General features: G+C 35.6%; 1 protein-coding gene across 1 annotated transcript in view; it reads left to right on the forward strand.

The window, feature by feature from the left end:
- The window catches only part of kcnq5b (potassium voltage-gated channel, KQT-like subfamily, member 5b), a 118,358-nt gene that overhangs the window by 68,742 nt on the left and 26,991 nt on the right, over nucleotides 1-22,625 (forward strand). The window contains exons 2-3 of the mRNA XM_051104970.1: nucleotides 14,786-14,876; nucleotides 16,582-16,708. Of these exons, the coding sequence (XP_050960927.1) occupies nucleotides 14,786-14,876; nucleotides 16,582-16,708 (218 nt within the window). The remainder of the gene's footprint in view (nucleotides 1-14,785; nucleotides 14,877-16,581; nucleotides 16,709-22,625) is intronic.

Below are 22,625 nucleotides of genomic sequence, written 5' to 3' on the forward strand. Positions count from 1 at the left end.
ATTGTTTGTAAATTGTATTTGTTTGGGGTATATTATGGGTCAATGACATGACAATATATAACTGCAATTCTTACTTAGTAAAAGAAAACGTAAGTAGTTTGGCATAGGCTTAATTTATAAAATGACCCTGTTCAAAATTGTACATACTCTTGATTTTTAATACTGTGTTGATACCTGAATGATTCACAGCTTGTGTTTTGTTTTATTTTTTTGTTCAGAGTCACTTATTTGTCCGGAATAGTTAAACTGCCCACTGTTCTTCAGAAAAATCCCACAAATTCTTTGGTTTTTCAGCATTTTTGTGTATTTGAACCCTTTCCAACAATGACTGTATTATTTTGAGAACCATTTGTTATGCAAAAGCAAAAAAATGACTCCAAACTTTTCCTGAAAATTATATAGAAGTTTAGCAAAACCATAAATAAAACCAATTTGAATATAAAAGGTAAATTTCTAAGAACTTCTTACATGTGTAAGAAATATATATATTTTTTAATCTTTCTCTTTTTTTTGCATTCTCACAGATGCTCTTTTATGTCACTGAACCAGATAAAAGATTTATAATTGACAATTGTGGTAAATGTCAGGAATTTTAAAAGCCATTATCATCTTTCACTAAGGCTGCACGGCCTATAAAAATGTCTTTTCCTGGATGCACGCCTGCAGAGAGAACAACACAGACCCCGTCCCCTGAGAGAGGAACCGCCATCATTATGAGAGTAGAAGAAGGTGTCTGGGTGTCTCATTACCGTGTGACCCTCTGTCATTAATACCCGTTTGTGGAGAGGCAGAAAGAGAAGGCCGCGATCAATCAGATGAGATTTAGCTTCACATATAAACAGGTCTGATGAATGGTTGCCGTTTAAAGTGGGGCGACAGACTTAACACAGTTTGCACTAAGTGTCTGGGCGTAGTGTCTGTGCCTTTAGTGCCAGATGGCTGTAGAATACAATCCAGTATTTTTTCAGAGTTTCAAGTCTGTGTGAGCATATGTATTTGCTTAATATCTCATACTAACATTTAAACCAATTTCCTGCCATTTTTTTATTAATTTATGTACATGAAATGAGACATGTTGTCTGCTATAGCCTGTGTACTGTAACTGGTTATGGCAACAGTTAAGAGATCTTGACACCACTGACAAAGATATTGCTGATATTAGCCTGGAGTAAGGACTGAATTTAATGACTCCCCAGATTGGGTGCCAACAGTTTAACCAGTGAGCTAAAGGTTAGGGCCTCCAAAAAGTATTGTATGCTAATTTTTTAAGAGTGTGTGTGTCCTGTAATTGCAAATTGTAAAAAAAAATCTGCTATTTTCCTTTCCTTATTTATCCCTTTAAATATCTACAATATTTAAAGGGATAGTTCATCCAAAAATGAAAATTCTGATATTAATTACTCACCCTTATGTCAGTCCAAACCCGTAGACCTTTGTTTATCTTCAGAACACAAATTAAGATATTTTTGATGATATCTGAGAGCTTTCTGACCCTGCATAGATAGCAATATCATAGACAGCTTCATAAAATTAAGGTTGAACCAGTGATGCCACATGGACTATTTTATTGATGCCCTTATTACCTTTCTAAGCTCTTGAATGTAGTAGTTGCATTGTTGTCTACGCAGGGTCAGAAAGCTCTTGAATGTCATCAAAAATATCTTAATTTGTCTTACGGGTTTCATTTTTGGGTGAACTATCTCTTTAAGGGGATTATATATGTTCCCAGTCTTTGAATTGTCAGAGATCTTTTCTGAATATACAGACATGGCCAAAAATATCGGCACCCTTGCAAAATCCTTGCCAGAAAATGCAACCTTTCTCTCGGAAAATTGTTGCAGTTGCAAATGTTTTGGTACTCACATGTTAGTTTTTTTTTTTTTTTTTTTTTTTCTGAACTGAAGAAGAAAAGTCAAATCTGATACAATTCCACACAGAACCCAAAAAATGCACTGGACAAAATGATTGGCACCCTTAACTTAATATTTGGTAGCACCCCCTTTGGAAAAAAATATTCTTACACTTCTCTACTGGAATTTTGGAGCACTCTTCTTTCGCAAACTGCTCAAGGTCATTCAGATTTGAAGGATGCCTTCTCCCAGCTGCTGTTCTGAGATCTCTCCACAGGTGTTCTATTCAGATCTGAACTCATTGCTGGGCATTTCAGAACTCTCCAGCGCTTTGTTTGTGCTGAGTGCTTTTTTAAGTGTGTTTCGGGTCATTGTCCTGCTGGAAGACCCATGACCTCTGGTGGAGACGCAGCTTTCTGACACTGGCTACTACGTTGCGCCCCCAAATTCTTTGGTAATCATGAGATTTCATGATACCGTTCACACAGTCAAGGCATCCAGTGCCAGAAGCGGCAAAGCAACCCCAAAACATCTTTGAACCTCCACCATGTTTGACTATAGGGACTGTGTTCTTTTCTTTTTCTGTAAACAGTTCCATGATGTCCTTGACCAAAAAGCTCTACTTTTGTCTCATCTGTCCACAGTATGTTCTCCCAGAAGGATTGTGGTTTTGTCACATAAGTTTAGGCAAACTCCAGTCTTGCTTTTTTATGCCTTTGTGTCCTCCATGGTCTCCTACCATAGCGTCCCATTTCATTCAGATTTTTTCATAACTTATTGACACATAATAAGCCTAGCCTACCCATATCTTTATCTATTGTAATTAAGTGTGAAACTGTGGAAATGGATTTTATCTATAACCTTCTAAAGAGGTTCTATTGCAATGAAGGCTGTTTTCAGTTTAGTGTTTAAAAGTGTTTGATGGATGTGGGACATTTATATTACATATTGATTTTCTTGAAACAGTTCATCAAACATTAGAGGTGATAATAGACTTTGTGGATTTATTGTGTGACCTCATATATCGGCTCATATGTCAGTGATATCCAAGATCCTTATATAGTAAATTGCTCCTCAGTTTTATGTGTGAGTCTGGCTGTATGTGTCAATTAGCCAAAAGGGCAAGAACAATCATCACTTTTCAAAGCTATTAAAGATTATGTGCTGCTTTTAAAATGTTTTTAATATGGCATAATTGGATCATTTCATATCACATATTCAGCAGTTTAAACATGAAGATGCTATTATTTAGTATGTTTTAAAAAGAATTAAACATACTTGTCTCATGTTTATTTTTACTACTAACTAAATTACTCTGCTCTCAGTGGTCTGTGAACAAACTGTCATGATAGAGCATTTAAAGGAGTTACTCTACACACTTAGTAGGATTATAATGTTATTTGGTGTGCCCAGCTGTTCCTCTCACCCCAAGTGTTCTGCCTTGCTAAATATCATTAGACGGTTGACGCATGCAATCCATCTGTTATTCTTTAATTGTGGTTTGTCAGAGGTATCATGCTGGAGGGATACATGGAAAGATGGTGGGAGGTTGATGGGGTAATGCTAGGTAGGTATTGCAATGCAAAGGCAAGGCAAAGTGGTAATTTGGGATATGGGTGGAATTAAACGTAAACTTGTAAAACAAAAGAAGATGTTTATAGGGACTCTGCTGTGACATAATGATTTCCTGTAGGGCATTCAGCCGTTTGAAAACATAAACCTCCTTAAACGGTTTGGAAGATTTCAGTACATACTAACCAATTTGTGCAGACCGAGTTGTTAAATTCTGAAGCAGCTGGTTTAGAAGTGGAAGAAGCACTGCAGTAATCCTCTAGTCCTCTCAGCATCTGGACCCCTGCAGTTCCTCAATTACTATGCCAGGGCTTTATTTCAGGCACAGAAACTGCAGGGGCTGCTGTTCTCGCAACATGGCTAAACAATCACAGTTTCTCCTAAGAAGCACAGAAAAACAGTTTATATTAAGATGAAAGAGAAGCCAGTCAGCAGGAGGGGACTTTATGTTTGAATCTGATGTATGTGCTTTTTTCTTACAATTTTTGAACATTTTGGAAAATATTTTTCAGCCATGAAAAACTTCCTCCTTGCTGCACTTCATTTTCAGTGAGTTAAAATCTTCACCTTGCCAGGTATATTTAAACCGGGCTGTGGTTTATGAAAGAAACAGTTTACTCATAAATTAAAATTCTGTCATGATTTTCTCTTCTGGGGAACACAAAAGGATACCTCTTTAAGTATTTACTGTCATTGTTTCATGCAATTGCAATTAACAAACCTGACGCCACGCCAGTTTCATACTCCGTCTGCAGTACGTATGCAGTCCGTGTGGGTTACGTAAGCAGTGCAAAAGCAGCACAGACTCGTTTTGCTTTCACACAGGATGCACGTTTGCAGTCTGCTCCTGATCCGCGGTTGTTTACCACAAACACAACATTTGTCTGTTATTTTGATTTCTAATCCAAACGTGCCTTTTTAGCATTATGATCCTCTTTTATCACAATCGTTCATAGACTCAATAAATATAAACAACTTATTATTCAATGCACTTAACTTCTAGATTTGTATGTTAAATTGCTCAAGCAAGTTGCAACACATTTAAACACAGCATATAGCTTCATTTTCGTATTGAAATTGGGCTCACAAATATTTTAAATTAAACTTACACTGTAAAAAACAATTTGTTGAGTCAACTTAAAATAATTTGTAACCTGGCTGCCTTAAAATTTTAAGTTCAGTCAACTCAAAAAAAAGTTTATTCAACTTGAAATGTTAAATTATACTAAGTGACAACTTAGATATTTGAATTGAATCGTTAAACACAAATATCTAAGTTGTTACTTAGTACAACTTAACATTTCAAGTTGAATAAACTTATTTTAGTTGACTGAACTTAAAATTTTAAGGCAGCAGGGCAACAAATTATTTTAAGCTGACTCAACAAATTGTGTTTTTTATTTTTTACAGTGTACCACGGACAGAAACAGTCGGCTCTTGTGCCGTTCTTTTGCATTAAATCTTTATTAAAAGCAATCCCGCGGGTCCTATAGAACTTTTCTTTTCTACTTCCACAAGTACATCTATTATGTTTCCTTGTTTATTTAAAAGTGCACTTTTCCTTGTTGTAAACCTAGCCAAAAATCCACGTGTTGACTGTGAAACACAGTAGACTTTATTTATATGCATTTATGGGTTAATCACTACATTTTCATGTTAATCCATGTTCATTTTTAACGCGAACAATGCACTGTCACTTTAATTCAGCACATGCAGCACAGCAAGAATAGACTCGGTGCGGAAACGATCGCTGCACTGCTGCAGACGCACCGCTCCTGGAACGCACTGCCAGACCGCAAACGCGTGCAGTGTAAACGCTCTAATCCGTTAACATCTGTGTGGGAAAAAAATACGCACCGCATACGCACTACAAACAGAGTATGTGTGAAACAGGCGCAAAAAACCTTGTTGAAAACAAACAAACCAAAAAAAACATAAAACTCACTGCATTTTCCAGCTGAAATGACACTAGTAGCAGTAAAACACCAACAACTTTTGTTTCAAACAAATTACGATTATGAGGAAGTTAATCAATTCATAAAGGCTTATTTAAACAATAAGTAATGACCTCAAAACATTTTTTCCATAGTGCATGATTTGTACACTATAGCAGCTTTGCATTTGCATCACAAGATCGGTGTAAACTTGCTCAGTAGCTCACCTGGTACAGCACTGCACTTGCAATCTAAAGCATTCAGGTAAAATTCCCCTGAAAGATGAGTCATGATGAAAGAGCTTAGACTTAGAAGCAAGATAAAATGGCATGGTTGCTTCAGAAATTGTATTTTTATCTCATGTTTGCTTTTGTTTACACTTCAGTTAGATTTAGGATAGAGGTAATGTAGCTGCCTAGTACATTATTATCAAACGCCATAGAGCATTAACTTTTTAGCGCTACTGGACATTTAATTTTCAAACTGGCACTAAACATGCAAGAAGCAATGTAATATAATTTTGCAGACATATTATCACATGCACGTTTTTCTAATGAGCCTGGGTTTAAAAAAGTATAATTTTTAATCATTTTAAATACTTTGTGCAACCATGCATACATTTCTACATTATCATCCTTTCATTAAGTTCTAAGTTAATTTCTTCCTCTTTAGAAGCACATTTCAGGTGGTGCTGCATTAAGCACAGTTCATGAACCATATTTCTCTCAACACTCATCATTAGTAACTGGATAGCTGTATAGCCATTTCAGGACCCTCAACCATAAAACCAGTCATATACATCATTAAAAAAGCTGAATAAATAAGCTTTCCATTGATGTATGGTTTGTTGGGATAGGACAATATCTGGCCGAGATGCAATTAGTTTAATATCTGGAATCTGTGGGAAAAAAAAAAATATATATATATATATATATATATATATATATATATATATTGAGAACATTGCCTTTGAAGTTTCCAAATTAAGTTCTTAGCAATGCATATTACTAATCAAAAATTAAGTTTTGATATATTTACTGTAGGAAATTTACAACATATCTTCATGGAACATGATCTTTACTTAATATAATAATGATTTTTGGCATAAATAAAAGATATCTAATTTTAACCCATACGGTGTGTTGTCGGCTATTGCTAAATATACACCCGTGCTACTTACGACTGGTTTTGTGGTCTAGGGTCACATATAAGCCATCACATAAATCTGAAATTGTCATCATGCAATTAATAAAGTATGTATTTGTTTGTAAAACACACATCTGTCATAGTGTTCACAATTGAGCATGCAGGCTGGCATACATATTTTAATATTAAATTATCTAAAAGCGTTTACATGCACAATCATAATATGTAAGCACACTAGCAGTGAGTAAAGGCTGAAATACACTACATGACTATTATCTGAAAAGATTTTTAAAAAGCTGGCGTCCAACACTTTGTAAATTTGTGCATTTGTGCATACACTTTTTGTCTTTGTAAATGATTATAGAGGAAAAACTGGGCTTCATACATAAAACAACTGAGTATCACACACTACTTTCAAATCATTCCAGACACAACAAACTCATGCAGAAGCTTGTGCCTCAGTGCCAGAAGATGCATATCAGATGAAACAATATGTTTTCTAAAATATGTTTGAAATCAGACTGCATGAAATCGTAGTTTGAAGCTAAAAAAGAAAAAAAATCTAAGTCTGTGCTCATCAAACACTATGTGATTCTGTGAAATTTGTCTCCAACTACCCAAAATCTGCAGACTGGCTCTGACTTTCTGCAACTAGCATCGACTCCTGCAGACTATGAATAAGTGCAAAGTAATTTGGTGTATTCCAGCCTTAAAAGTGTACGTGTTCAACTGCTAAATATATAATTTATCTCCCAAAGTGCAAAAAAGACTTTCGGCCATTTGAATCCACAGTCCTTTTACCACCCAATGACCTTCATCATTTCATGCATATCTGATGTTGCCTTCCAAGCACACTGACCAAAACACAGATATGTGTATATTGATACAAATCTCTTTTGTTCACTGGAAACTAGTTCAGAGTCAGTGTACTACGATAAAGCATAATGCTTTCATACTGTGGAGATTAGCCTCTGGCACAGCTTATCTCAGTGTGCTGCTAACCACTAAAATCTGTAAACACAAACTTGCTAAACCGTCCTTCTTTTATGGTGCAAGTGTGTTTACATGTGCAGTTTACTGTAAGTTACTTGCGCTAGTGCTGTATGCTACACTCTTAAAACCTCTTAGAACCTTTCAGTGAACAGTACTTAAAAGAACCATTTTTGACTATAAAAAACCTTTTTTTAAGGTTCCATGGATGTTCTTCATGGAATCTTTGCCAATAAAGATCCTTTATTTTTAAGAGTGTAACAAGCAATTTTGTCTGGAGTTGTTGTCATCAAAGGGTAAGCAACGCTTTCATCCCTTCACTTTTATCACACATCAGTTGACGCAGAAACCCAGACATCCCATGAGCACGCTCTCATGGGGGACTGTACAGTACAGTAGTGGGTTATCAGTGCTGGTTTTAGTAACAGTCTTTGACTTTCTCTCATGTGCATTTTAACTGTGCACTTAGTAAGAGAGGTAGAGCAAATTTATGATAAAACATGGTCACACACACAAAAATAATGCATTTAAAATTAATTGAATAATGAAACATTCAACACAAAACACCTTAATGTACAGTACTGATTAAAAAAATGAGCAGAAACTTAATTATCATATATGTGACACATCACACGGAGACTTACGTGCTTGGATTTCGGAGGATTTAAGAGCATAAATGTGAAGCTACAGTAGTATTTTTGTTTAAGCACTTGGATGAATTATTCAGTAAAGCCCCATTCATTATTTGAGCTGTGAGGATTTATTCTTTTTTAGGTGGATGAACTTCTGGTTATGCAATACTGACAAATGAATGAGCATATTTCTTGTGGGATTAAAGTCCTGGTTGGGCTGGATGCAGGATCAAACATTCCCTGCACTGATTCCCTATCCCTGATGGCACTGTCTTCAAATGTGACAGAAACGCATATTTCCAATCAGTTTGGAAATAACGTTCTTCATAAAGAATATTGAGAGAGAATACAAAACCGTTTTCTCAGTAGAAGAAAACCATCAGCACAGCAGTAGCTCGAACGCTGACATGAAGCCAGTGACACTGCAGCAGTGTGGTTCACATGGTGAGACGGGCTGACGACAGCCTGTTACTGCTAACATAGTTTAGACAAGGACTGAAGTAAAGACATGGTTGAAATGCGAATTGTAGGCATATGAATTTAAAGAGAGACTGTATAAAGAATAATTGATGGGTTATGTGGTGATTGTTTGTTTTGTTGCTCACAAATTAAGCCTTGTGGTGTAGAATAATGTCATTATTGTACAAACAGATGCTGCACTTGCTTTAATGGACAGCTGGCATTGCTGTATATTTGTGTTTTTGAAAAGCATGATATTTAATCCCTCCCCATACACACTCACTCTTTGTCTTGTTTATGTTAGGAAAGTCCTGTCTCTGACACAGAGGCACCATGCAAGCTTCTATGCTTCTAAACATATTTTGGTTTAAAGTTGGTCAAGTCTTGAGAATTTTTTTGTGTGGGCAACACTGCTTGTAAGGTTACAAGGTACTTGTAAAGTTAGCTTGCATCTAATTTGTTTTGCTGTTTTGGACAAGTTGGGAGATTTTGTTCCTTGAAGGTCTTGTAGGTCACACTTGCAGTCAACATCTAAAGTTTCTGTTTTATATTTGAATAAGTCTGGAGCTTTGTGTACATATCTGTGTCAATGAATAAGTAATTAAAATCTTTAAAAATCTTTTAAACAGTTATAAATTAAGAAATTAAGAAAGTTTGTAATAGTTTAATCTCACAGTTTAGGCACTCGGTTTACATGACTCTTGACTAGATAAAAATTAAAGATTCAGATTTTTATGTGCAGTTTTTACCTGATGAAAAAATTAGAGCTAGAAAATATGAAAGATAAAATATTTTACATATATCATTTAGTTAAATATTTAGTTTAAATATTTTAACTAGAAAAAAAAAATTATTCATTATAAAAATGCTCATGGAGTTTTCAGATTTTTTTCAGATCTACAAATCACTTTAATATTTAGAAATAGGATTCTCATATACTGTATTCAGGTTTTCCATTTATTGCATTCAGCTATTCAGACTGTGCTTTGTCTTATTCTAAATAATTTTAAATAATCTTAGAGGGGTAGTTCACCCAAAAATGAAAATTCTATCTTTAATTACTCACCCTCATGTTAATCCAAACCCGTAAGACATTCATTCATCTTCAGAACACAAATTAAGATATTTTTCAGAAATCTGAGAGCTTACTGACCAGTGTTGCCAAGTCTGCAGTCTTCCTGTGGAATTCGGCTACTTTCATACTACTTTCATATGCCGTGGGTTGTTTTTAATGTCCTCAGGGTGAAGCGATCCCAATAACGTATTATTTAGCTCTTAGAATACTAATTTTACCAGTGGAACTCCACCAAAAAAACTTGTATTTTACCCTCGGAATGCGATATTTAGTAGCAATTGGGTGTGTTTTGTTGTAATAATAAGTCCCAGATTCCTGGTGGAGAAGCACTGATCAAAACATATTTGTTGTGCATTCGTGTAAGTCAGAGATTTTATTGCTTGCAAGTTTACTCTTGTAAGGTAAGAGTCAGCTAGCTTCTAAGCATATTTTATTTTACTGATATGGGTGTTAATTACAGATGTCAGCTTTTTTAACTTCCTAGGGGCCGATACAGCTTTGAGAGGGTTTTGGTGATTATTGCCTGTGCGCCAAGATTCGTTACAGACCTTCTGTGCAGCTTTTATAATCGCGTGCAGGACCACGGACAGCTCACACATCAGTAGCGTTTGCAGGATTGCTGGGTCTTTTCTGTTGCTGAGGCTCGCACAAGCGCTTAGAGCAACCGCTAGACAGCACATCAGTGAAGAAAAAGAAGCTTTTATGCACAAATACCAGATTTGTCTCTCGTTTCCCCTGCTTTGCATGTAATTGCATGTGATTTTAAGACATGCAGACAATTTTTACAGCTGCTTGTGAGTTCACTACCACACTACCATTTGCTTAAAAAGGCATCAGTGTGATCATTCGATTATTAACTATGTGTAAATTATAGTGATACAGATTGGGAGAAATATAATTTCAGGCTTCCATCTGCTGTTTTGAACATCAAATAAGAAATAATGATATGGCGTGATACATATCTGTGCGAGAGAGGGAGATTTGGTTCATTAGTCACTCGTCCCTGGCACTCACCTTCAAAACAAATCAATTTGATTATGCAAAACGATGCCTATTAAGTGCCACTTCAGAGAGCAAAGTGTGTGTTTACTGTGGTCTGCATGTAAATGTTAAGATCGTCTCTTTCAACATCAAAGGCCGTGACACTCCACAGACACCAACTGCCACCCACCAGGGCAGGAAGTGACACGCAGGTACAAAAGAACAAGGTAGGAGAGCAGGGTTGTGTAATTAGCTAGGCCTAACAGATGATTGATGAGGGGAGCTACTTCAGTTCCATGCACTTATTCTTTTTCCTTTTTCCTCTGGAAAAAAAGAGCATTTTAGCCCTGGGCGCTGCACTGAAATAGTCCTGTCTGAGTGAGCTGACAAGAGGCAGGAGAGTAGAAGAGCTCTCTTTAAATACTACAGCCCTAAAGAACAGACAAGCACTGGCTGCTTGACAGATAATTGTACTGTCTATTGCACTCTACTTTCTCCGCTACTTCATTTCAACCATCCATCCAGCATAGGTGGTTGTTGCAAATGTCACCCTGCAATTTTTATTTTATTTATTTATTTAGTTACCACTCTCAAGGTTTTATTGGGGATTATAAAAGAGTTTGTTCTTGTACTCAAATCTGATTGGTCGAGCTGAACAGCACTTTTTAATGATTGTATCGCTTCTGTGTTGGTGAGTTCCAGACAAACTATAAGTCTGTGTATTGGCAGAAATGATTTTTCAGTGACCCCTTCAGTGGGTGATGGCAAATGAGTTACTGAATCATTCGTTCAGCTGATTTATTCAAAAAACACAAAAAATTTAGGAATGCAAGTGACTGTCTTTATGAGTGAGTCATTGAATAATTCACTCAACCATTTTATTTTAAAATGCGTGTTCATTCAGGAACCAAACAAGTAACTGTCTCAATAACTGTCTTAACTTTGTCTCAATGAGACAAAGCACCAGCCAATATTGTTTCTGAAATGTAAGCTTGATTAAACAGTAAGGCAAATTACTTAAATTTTACTGTGTAACATAGTGTTGTTTTATAGTTTCATAGTATTAGTATTTTAAATTGGCTTTTATCCTTATATTTTCAATTTTAATTTAATTTTGTTTTAGCAATTTTGACATGTGCTTTTGTCATTTTTATAAATTTTAAATTCTGTTTAGCTTTATATTTATTTAATTTTTAGTCAGTAGTTCCACTTAAACTTATTTTATTTTATTTCCTTTCTACAAACTTGTGATTAATATGACTATTATGCCTTCAGTACCTACTGGATATATATATTTTTTTTTCATGTCCCTTTTCCCTTTTTTATGTTTATTTGTTAAAATATATGTTTATTTGTTTTTGTTTTTTTTAAGCGTAATTACAAGTGACTGTCTGTAAAAAAAAATCTATTAATAAAAATATTTAAAGAAAAAACTTATTTTATTTCAGTTAGTTGCCAAGACAGCATTTCGGATTTTCATTTGAATTTACATTTCTTCTAATGTGTATTTTATTTTATTTTTTCTTTAGCAATATCACGTGATGTCTTTCTGATTGTCTGAATATCAGCATGTCTGTGATTACCTCCAGCCTCATGCCTACTGCCAAATCACAGCACTTTCATGCAAAATTGTGTAATTATATTGTTCATAGCACTGGAATTATGAGCAAATGCAGACATTCAGCAAGAACATTGCCATATGACAGCCTATGGAAAACACTGCCCTTGACCTTGCCCTGTTTTCTCTATAGAGGAGCTCGGCTGCTGTTTCCGATTGGAGGGCAGGTCAAAGGGTGAGGCGCCCCATCGCGCCCACTGCTTTCACACAAACCCTGCACCAACGCTGGATGAAGCCTTTAACCTCTGTTTTACAAGCCCCTTCTCATACGGTCTTAAATTACAGCCTTTTCTAGTTTACTCGGGTCAGTTTAGACAGAGCCCAGCTCAACCACATGGCGCCACTCGAAAGTAGCCTCAAAAGCAATGCACAGCTCCAATTTTCAGTCTTACACTGGGAAACTTTTGTAAAGATTTTTTAATTAGCTCTAATGATAATTTTGCAAAATAGAGCTTTGTGATAAGAATAATATTGATAAGAATAATAATTGTTGCATCAATGCTGCTCTTGGGTGCAAAGCTCTTTGATAACTGCAGCAAAGACTGTTCATCATCAAGTCAAAGGGCCGTTCAAGGTTGTATTTCCTATGATCTATTCAGTTCTGTCCACTTGCATTAGGTCACAGGAATGTGTTTCATGGCCCTTTAGGCTGTGAAGCTCTATGTTAGAGGTCAGCAATGTAATCTCACTTGGCTTCAGAAGATTGGTTTTTACCAAAGTTTGAGTGATTTGTATTATTAATACTTCTAGTAAATGGACCATTCTATAGAACTGATCCAAAGTTGGGAAAGTCTTGAAAAAGTCTTTTTCCAAGAAAATTGTATGTATGCGGATTGCAAAATATCCAAGGTACACATTTCTAGTAATTGTGCTAACTGTAATTTATGAAATTTGTTGTGTTTTGAATCCAGTCTTTCCTTGTAGAAGGCAAAAAGTTGATCATATTGATTTCAAAGTTAAGTATTCATTAGTCTGAATATACATTGAACCAAAAACTCATAACATATCAGTTGGCATTTCAGTATGCTTTATTTTTGACAAAACATCCTATGTTTCGGTAGTGACTGCACATTTTTGGTAGTGGCAGTAATGCTTTGATAGTGACCACATCACATTACAGAATTTTAGTTTGCATGTACTAAAACACTACTAAGGCATACTAAAAAATTGCATGCATAACTGTACTAAAAATGTGTTTATTTCCCCCAAATATGAGGATTATGTGTTCCCTTTTGTCACTACCAAAATAATGATGACATGTTTTGGTTGTGAATGTTTCAGTAGTGACAAATTTATGAAATAACACCCAAATAAATAATGATGTCACTACTAAGACTTCACCAATGTTTCAGTAGTGACAATTTTAGATACTTTTGAAGCTAGCTCAAAGATGCTAATCAGCACATGCTTAGCTAGCATAGTTCTGAACAGTGGTACACATAAAAAAAAATGAAATGTTATGGAATAACTTCCAAAAAAGTGTTTAATTGCCAAAAAAGGTGTTCGGTAGTGACATTCCTTAGTGTTACAAACAGATATTTTTTTAGATTTTGAACGCATTTACGTCAAAATGATGGGGCCTATTTATTTACCATGTAGCTATGAGCGAGAGGGAAACATGGATATTTCCTGATCATAAATGGGTGTAGTTAAAATCAGTCTCAGCCAATGGACTAAAACATACACTGGTTCAACAGTGACATGAAAAAAATGCAGGACATTATTTTTATTTTACATAAAGTTTCATTATCTACAAAGAAAATATAAAATAAATATTTTTTGAGCTTCACTTTTTAAAAGAATCAAAAATATACTTAAGTTAAAATTTGGGGGTTAGGATTCGGGACAGCCACTTCCCAACTGAAAGGTGATTTTATAATATATTAAGCTTACTAATGTTTTAAATATTACTGTGGGTTTCAACAGATAATAGAAGGGTCTTAGTAAACATATACGATTTGAATACTGCTTTTTAAATGTGTTTTTTGGTTGTGGGACAGTGGGATTTTATTTTATTTTATTCATAAATGTCCTCAGTGTCTCTTCACCTTGCTACTATGTGAGAGAATATAGCCGTAAGACAGAAAGAGGGAAAGAGAAGAACAGCGGCATGAGAATTTGCAGGGAAATGGACCAAGTAGTTAAGAAAAAGAGACAGTGGGAACTAGACTAGATGGAGCAAGAGGGATAAAGCTAATAGAAGAGAGAGAGAGATCAGGCAACTGACGCAGATGTCTAATGATCAAATACAGATGTCTCCCACCCCTTATTTGAAGGGGTCAATAATGCAAATCTCCAGACACAGTTGTTCTCTGAACAGTGGTTTCCCTCATGCCATATTTCATATTGTTGATGGGAAATTAACATTATGGTACTTAGCGTTTGAAATATTTGAAGAATTGTTTTCAGTGCCTTACTCTATCAATATCAGTTGAATCTGATGTTGAACCTTAAATACAAGCATTTTTGCATGTGTGACAAAATCTTCCAATAAAGTAATTTTTGTTCTTCCTGTTGTTTTTTCACAGATTCGTCCTGGTGTTTGGCTGCTTGGTGCTGTCTGTCTTCTCCACCATTCCAGATCACCAGGAAATGGCCTCTCATAGTCTCCTAATCTTGGTAAGAGCTGAACTACAGTGTCAAACAAAATCCAAACAGGATGAAGCATGAGAACATGAGAGTCTCATGCTAAGAAGCTTAAAGAAAAACATTCAATAAACTCTGTGTCAACTGTACTGTAATACTGCAGCTAATTGTACTGTATATCTGGAGTCTTAAATAATGCTACATCATGCATTTATTAATGTTGTATAGCCACGGTTATGTTGTGGTTATCATGGTTTAACTAAAGTGACTATGGTTTTTTGGGTTTATTTTTTGTAGTAAATCCATGGTTAATTTTCAGGTGTAGGAGGTATTATGGGATAGTGCCCATTTTAAATTCCATCTGCAACACTTATTGAGCTTTTTTTTTTTTTTTGTCCTGGCCGGCAAGTTTGTATGTACAGATCCCTATGCAGAAAATTTCCTTTGCTGTCCACCAAATTCAGCTGCTAACTCCAAACATACTTTAAGGCAATGTGGTAAAATGTTAATAGCACTGTATAGCACAGGTCAAGTTAGCCAATATAACCACAATACAAATGCAACCAAATATGCCCCACTTTTAGGCCTTGTGATTTGCTTGATCCCTTTAATGCAGCATGATGGAATACTGTCAATAGTTATTTGAGTACAAAGCCCTGACAAAAGCCATTTCCAGGTGAGAGACATGAAAACTGGATAAAAGGCTCATGTTATGGTGGTTTTCTGTTCCTGGAAGCCTGCTGGTTTGTGTACTGGTAATGATGGCCATACAAATTGACCTGATTTGTTTTATTGACTCAGCTGACATCAAACATGATCTGTATGGTGTTTATGATCTGTAGGCAGTGCTCTAAAGCTACTTGTATGATCATAATGAAAGCTCTTTTATTCAGTCATACTGCTGCCCCTTTAATTGCAATGCAAAGACAGGATGTATAAGTCAACAACACAGAGATCTTTTAAAATGGCTTTGACACGCTGTGAATTGAGTCAGAAACTCCATATAAGGTCAACATCTGTTTCCATATGTGTGCACATGTTTGTATGTGTATGTGTATGTGTTATGTGTGCTTTATAATAGGCAAAATGCTTTATAGGGTTTAGGGTTAAAAGAAACATTTGTAAAGTTAATGGGTAATGTCCTGATTTTTTTCTTTCAGTGTGGTTCACTTAAAAAGAATCATTTTCAAAATAATGATATTTACAGTAAATATTGCTCTTAATCTTTGTGCTTTTCCACTGTTTATTTAGATAAATGAGTGTGTGTGTGTGTGTGTGTGTGTGTGTGTGTGTGTTTGTTTTTGTTTTGTTTTTTTGGCAGATAAATTCTGCTCTGAGTGAATCATTTTTTTAAACATTTGAACTGTACTGTAGTTGAGTAGTAGCTAACAGCTTGACATACTAAGGATTTGAAGTAGAACTAAATATACAGCATATGACTAAAACAGAGCTCACTAATGGATCCATAATCAGGTTATTTTCCACTTATGTCAAGAAATAGCTGACCCACAGATTATATTTGACAGGCAAGGACACCTCCATCTGTTTTTCTTTATTAAAAAGTGCTGTTCTGCAGACTGTATGGTACTTCTCTCACTGTTTATTTCCAGCAATGATGCATGTAATGTACAGTAGCTGTAATGTTGTTGGTTAAGAGTGTTATTGTTTTCACAACCACAGATGATACAAGTACGCACCCACACAAATAAACTTGAAAATGTCTTTCTTTGTCTTGTAGGAATTTGTGATGATTGTGGTTTTTGGGCTTGAGTACATCATTCGAATCTGGTCCGCTGGTTGTTGTTGCCGGTACAGAGGATGGCAGGGGCGACTTCGCTTCGCAAGGAAGCCCTTCTGTGTCATAGGTGAGCCTACAATCAATGTGCAAAGTTTACCTCCATGAAATGAGAACTATGAGGCTTTCATAGTTCAAAGGAGAAGTCCACTTCCAGAACAAACATTTTGAGATAATGTACTCACCCCCTTGTCATTCAAGATGTTCATGTCTTTCTTTCTTCAGTCGTAAAGAAATTATGTTTTTTGGGAAAATATTTCAGGATTTTTCTCCATTTAATGGACTGATATAGTGCCCCGAGTTTGAACTCCCAAAATGCAGTTTAAATGCGGCTTCAAACGATCTCAAATACTGCTGTAAACAATCCCAGCCAAGGAAGAAGAGTCTTATCTAGCGTATCAATTGGTTATTTTCATGAAAAAAATACGATTTAAATACTTTTTAATCTCAAATGCTCATCTAGGTAAGACCCTTCTTCCTCAGCTGGGATCGTTTACAACCGCATTTGGGATCGTTTGAAGCCGCATTTAAACGTCATTTCGGAAGTTCAAACTCGGGGCACCATAGAAATCCACTATATGGAGAAAAATGCTGAAATGTTTTCCTCAAAAAACATAATTTCTTTACGACTGAAGAAAGAAAGACATGAACATCTTGGATGACAAGGGGGTGAGTACATTATTTTTAAGTTTTTGTTCTGAAAGTGGACTTCTAATTTAAAATCAGGGTTTCCAAACTTTTCTCATTTCTAAATGAGGTCATAGAGTGAGATCTGTATTAGAAGAGGAGTTCACTGTTATCTAACATATTCAAATCTGATTTGATTAGATTTACTGCTCATGAATGTCTTACCTTCATGAAACTGTAGATAACATTATTAAATATGTATTTAAAATATATGTACACTTTTTGTGATAAGCAGCACAGGTCAGCAAGAAATTCAACTCAAATTGTGAGACTTGTGTATTAAATAAATTCAATGCACACAGATTAAAGTAGTTTAAGTCTTTTGGCTCACATTTAACAAAAAGGAGCCCCTACCAAGTATTGCGTACATATACAGTAAATGAACATACTTTCCAGAAGGCCAGCAATTCACTAAAAATGTTTGTTTTTTTAATTGGTCTTATGAAGTATTCTAATTTGTTGAGATAGTGAATTGGTGGGTTTTCTTTAAATGTGAGCCAAAATCATCACAATTAAAAGAACCATTTGCAACAAAAATGTGAAGACATATTGGGAGTATATTTATTTATTTATTTATTTTTTTTTTTTTTTTTTTTTTTTTTTTTTTCATTTTGCTGAATTGCTCTGCTAAGAACATTTCCAAGGCATAAAGAAAAATGTTCTGGAGTCGCAAGGTTTTCTGTAGTAAATGGTGTAATAAAAGAGGAGCATCGTGTTATTTACTCGCCAAAGCTGATATGATTGCATTTGATGGTTGCGGAGAGTTCATTTTTGACCCTTGTTACTTGCAGCGACATATGTTAAAGAAACAAACACCCACATCATCACTGGTTATGGACTTCATATAAAAGCAAATATTTGGTGACCCTACAGTATTCACTTAGTGATATTTCTAAAGCACATACTTTTATTCACAAAGGATGCATTAAATTGCTAATATATAAACACTGATGATAAGAAATCTGTCTTGAGCAGCAAATCAGCATATGAGAATGATTTCTGAAGGATCATGTGACACTGAAGACTGGAGTAATAGCTGCTGAAAATTCAGTTTTGCATCACAGGAATAAATTAAATTATATATATATTCACACTGAAAACAGTTGTTTGAAACTGTTAAATATTTGTTATTGTTTATTTGATCAAATAAACACAGACAAATAAGCACTATGAATACTGTCCTCCATCACAAATTAATTGCTCCAGTCTAGCAACTTTCATTCTTCCATGATAACCCAAACTACGTTTATTCCTATGTTACTAAGACACAAGCCTCAAAACTGTAGATCACCAATAAGGAAGTGTCTTATGCCTGTAAAATAACCTTACTGTACTTACCTATTGACCCAAACCTTTTACCCAGCATCCTCCAGTTGTGGCTGCCAAAAACTACCAAATCCACTTCAGCAAACAGCTCTCATTCAGTGACCCCTCAACCTGTCTAATGTCCTCCAGACTGTTGTTACACTGTGTGAGCTCATTAATACTGGCTTTGCTATTAATAATGTCTTACTTTGTTTAAGTGTGTGTAGGTGCCTGTGGTGTCTGTTCTTAAGTGCTAACACTTAGCCCTGGCCCTATCGATCTAAAAGGGGAATGCTGAGAGTAATGAACGTCATTAATAATGTGTGCAGACCAAATGTCCTTTGAGATTCTATTATGCGGTGTCTTTTTCTGATCCCTATTCCCCTTTGTTAGTATAACGTGAACACGAACCTAGCCACTGGCAAAGGTCTCCATCTCAAACAACAGGGACACTGATGACTCAATTACTGTACAAGGTTGTGCATTAAAGCATAGTTATTTTTTATATAGCACATTGTGCATCTTTATTGCAGCTGTTCAGCCATACAGTGCCATTATAAAATTGGTGCGGTTTTATGCACAGTAGGGATTAGAGTTAATTAAAAACTGAATCTCTTTTAAAAACAGAAAATAAGATCCATACTTATTTCATATATTCATACTTGTGCTCATTCATGACAATTTGGATTGAATATTTTTCACAGTTTGTTAGGCAGGCATTCATGGGGATTTATAGAGAGGAAATGTCTCTGTACTGGAATGATTTTGACTCCTTTGCTAGTGCAATTACAAACTAGGCAACAGTGTTAGGTAAATCGATTTTAAGAACCATTTCTCCAGAGCCGTGCACAGACATTTTGAGGGTCAGTGGGCCAAACCAAAACAGGTGCGCTAAGGGAGTGTGTCTTTGGAGTGTTACAAGCTGTTCATGCATATATAAGATCCATAATGTCGCAAAGATTAAAGTCTGAGACCCAAAGAAACAAGCTTTCTAAAAGTTAAGACTAATCCACGCCTTCCTAAAATGCATAACACCGCCCAAATGTATACGCATAAGAAAGAAGGCATAACTTTTATTCTGGCTGTAGTATTGTTGCCACCGTCACTATGGAAGCTGATATTCCAAATATAGTAAGGGGTGTAACATTAATTAAAACATAATTAATTAAAACATTATTTTAATTAATTAATTAGCATGCATATCACTAGCATATGGCTGCTTATTAGTGCTTATAAAGCACATATCAATGCCTTTTTTTCTGCATGACCATATTTTAGATCACATTATCCTACTCCGTACCTAAACTTAACTACCTTATCTAAAAACTTAACATTGACCTAACAATTGATACGCAGCAAATAAGTTTATTGAGGCAAAAGTAATACTTAATAGTTTCTCAGTAGTGAGAACTGGTCCTTAAACTAAAGTGTGGCCAAATGTTGATACTTCAAAACTACCTACTCATAATATCAAATAATGTGGTAATAACAATTTTATTAAATTTCCTGGTAATTTACTCACCCTCATGTCATCCAAGATGTTCATGTCTTTCTTTCTTCAGTCGAAGATAAATTAAGGTTTTTGATGAAAACGTTCCATGATTTTTCTCCATACAGTGGACTTCAGCAGGTTGAAGGTCCAAATTGCTGTTACAATGCAGCTTCATTGGGCCCTACATGAGGAATATGGGTCATATATATATATATATATATATATATATATATATATATATATACTTTTAACCACAAATGCTTGTCTTACACTAGCTCTGCAATGTGATTTCACACATTATGTAATTACGTTGGAAAGGTCAGTTTGCGTGGTTAGTTCTTTGTCAGTGTACTCTGGTTCAAAAAGGTAGGGTAAGGTAAAAAATTCCATCCCATTTTCTCCTCCAACTTCAAACCTCCGACATTGTTGTTTTACCTGTTTTGTAAAGGGCGTTTGACTTTCTTTGCGCGTTCGCTGTGTAAACACTGGGTCGGTACTTTCGTCTACGTCACACGTGACCTTTCCAACGTGACTTGGTAATGTATGAGGTCAAGCTAGTGCAAGATGAGCATTTGTGGTTGAAAAGTATATGAATTAGCTTTTTTTTTTTTTTATAAGAAAATTACTGATCATTTTGCTAGATAAGACTCTTATTCCTCAACTGGGATCATATAGAGCCCTTCAAAACTGCATTGAAACTGTAATTTGGACCAGCGATCCACTGATCGCTATTGAAGTCCACTATTTGGAGAAAAAACCTGTTTTCCTCAAAAATCTTATTTTTCTTTTCAGGGTGACCACACACACACATCCACATTTACAGCCCTATTTCATCAATATGATATTAATGAAAACAGAATGCACTAAGAATTAATGACAGGTCATTCATTTAAGACAATTTAAAACTCATTATGAGTGAATGTTTCTATACCCAGAGGTCCTACAGGACCTGAGGGTAAATAGTGTTACTAACTTCAGATTAGCAGCACTTCATTCATGCATTATATACTGTGATTGTTGCTGGAAATTTTTAGTTTTAAGGATTTTGTTTTGTTTTAAACAAATGTGTTGGGAAGCTGTTTCTAGAATAAACCTAGGGTTTATTTTGTGATGTCGTATGTATCCTATTTCAACAAGTCATTAGCTGCCATTAGATGGTATTTGTGTGTTAAACTGATGAATGAACCCTGCCAAAGAAAGAATGGTGTTCAGATGATGATGTATGTGATTTCGTTGTAGTGCAGGAAAACCCTCCGGCAGTTCATAGCAACAACAAGTATGGGCATCCCCTGCCTGTTCTCACAGTTAGTTCATCACATACTGCACAAAAGTAATCTGGCAAAAACCTGTCAAATGGAAGTCAACACAAATCAAAACAAATATTTTATCTAAGTTGTATTAAAATAGAAAATTACTAAATAAAAGCATTGTCACTAGAGGTTTTAGGATTTTGGACTCAAAATTGCATAATACTTCAAAATTGTCATGTTTAAAAGACATTGGAACAAAATTCTTTAAGTTTTCAGCAGGGCTGATTCTGATGTGTGATGGTGGTCTCCTTTATGTGAAGGCCTGATGTATTTTTCATTGAGTTCATGAGTCATCTCTCTGCAGTGCTGGATAACGGAGTCATAATTTATAGATCCAGAGCGCACGTCTACACCTAAATAAGCATTTTCTTTCCCAGCTCGAGACTCCCCGAAGACTTTAAGAACACATGTAATGTGTTGATTTGACTTATAACGACAGACTGCAGCAGAGAGCAGTAGAGTGGCTAAGCATGAAGGCCCTTTCTCCGGAAAGTTTGAGTTCATCGACTACAAAGAATATGAGAAATTAGAGGGAGGATCAGAAAGAGAAAGAAAATATTATTGCAGTTGAGTAGTGCCTTGGAGTTGTTTGTGTTCTTTGAGGGTTTGATGTCACTTCTCCAAGTGGATGTGGTTTCTGTGTGAACTTCCAATGTCCTTCTCTTATTCTTTCTGTCTCTCCCTCTTTTCCCCTCCCTCAATTCTGTTTTCCCACAGAATATGGGCAAAATAACAGTTTGGAAATCACTCTTTCCAATCATTTATGTGAACAGAATGGCTACATTCCTCTGTGAACTCTCATTTGAGAAGTAAATTATCTAGTTTGAGCTGAGATGCCATTCTCATTGACCTTAATTGAACAACATTGACAATTTGTCAGGTTAAGGAGACATTTATGTATAAACAAAAGACATACGTTTTATTGAAGACTTAAAGGATTACTCCACTTCCAAAAAAAAAAATTACTGATAATTTGCTCACCCCCATGTCATCAAAGATGTTCATGTCTTTCTTTCTTCAGTCGCAGAGAAATTACGTTTTTTGAGGAAAACATGCAGGATTTTTCTCCATATAGTGGACTTCAGTGGTGCTCAACGGATTGAAGGTTAAAGATACAGTTTCAGGACAGCTTCAAAGGGCTCTACACAATCCCACCCCAAGGAATAAGTGTCTTATCTAGTGAAACAATGTTA

Source organism: Labeo rohita, chromosome 1 (genome assembly GCF_022985175.1).
Source record: "Labeo rohita strain BAU-BD-2019 chromosome 1, IGBB_LRoh.1.0, whole genome shotgun sequence".
NCBI classification, from domain to species: domain Eukaryota; kingdom Metazoa; phylum Chordata; class Actinopteri; order Cypriniformes; family Cyprinidae; genus Labeo; species Labeo rohita.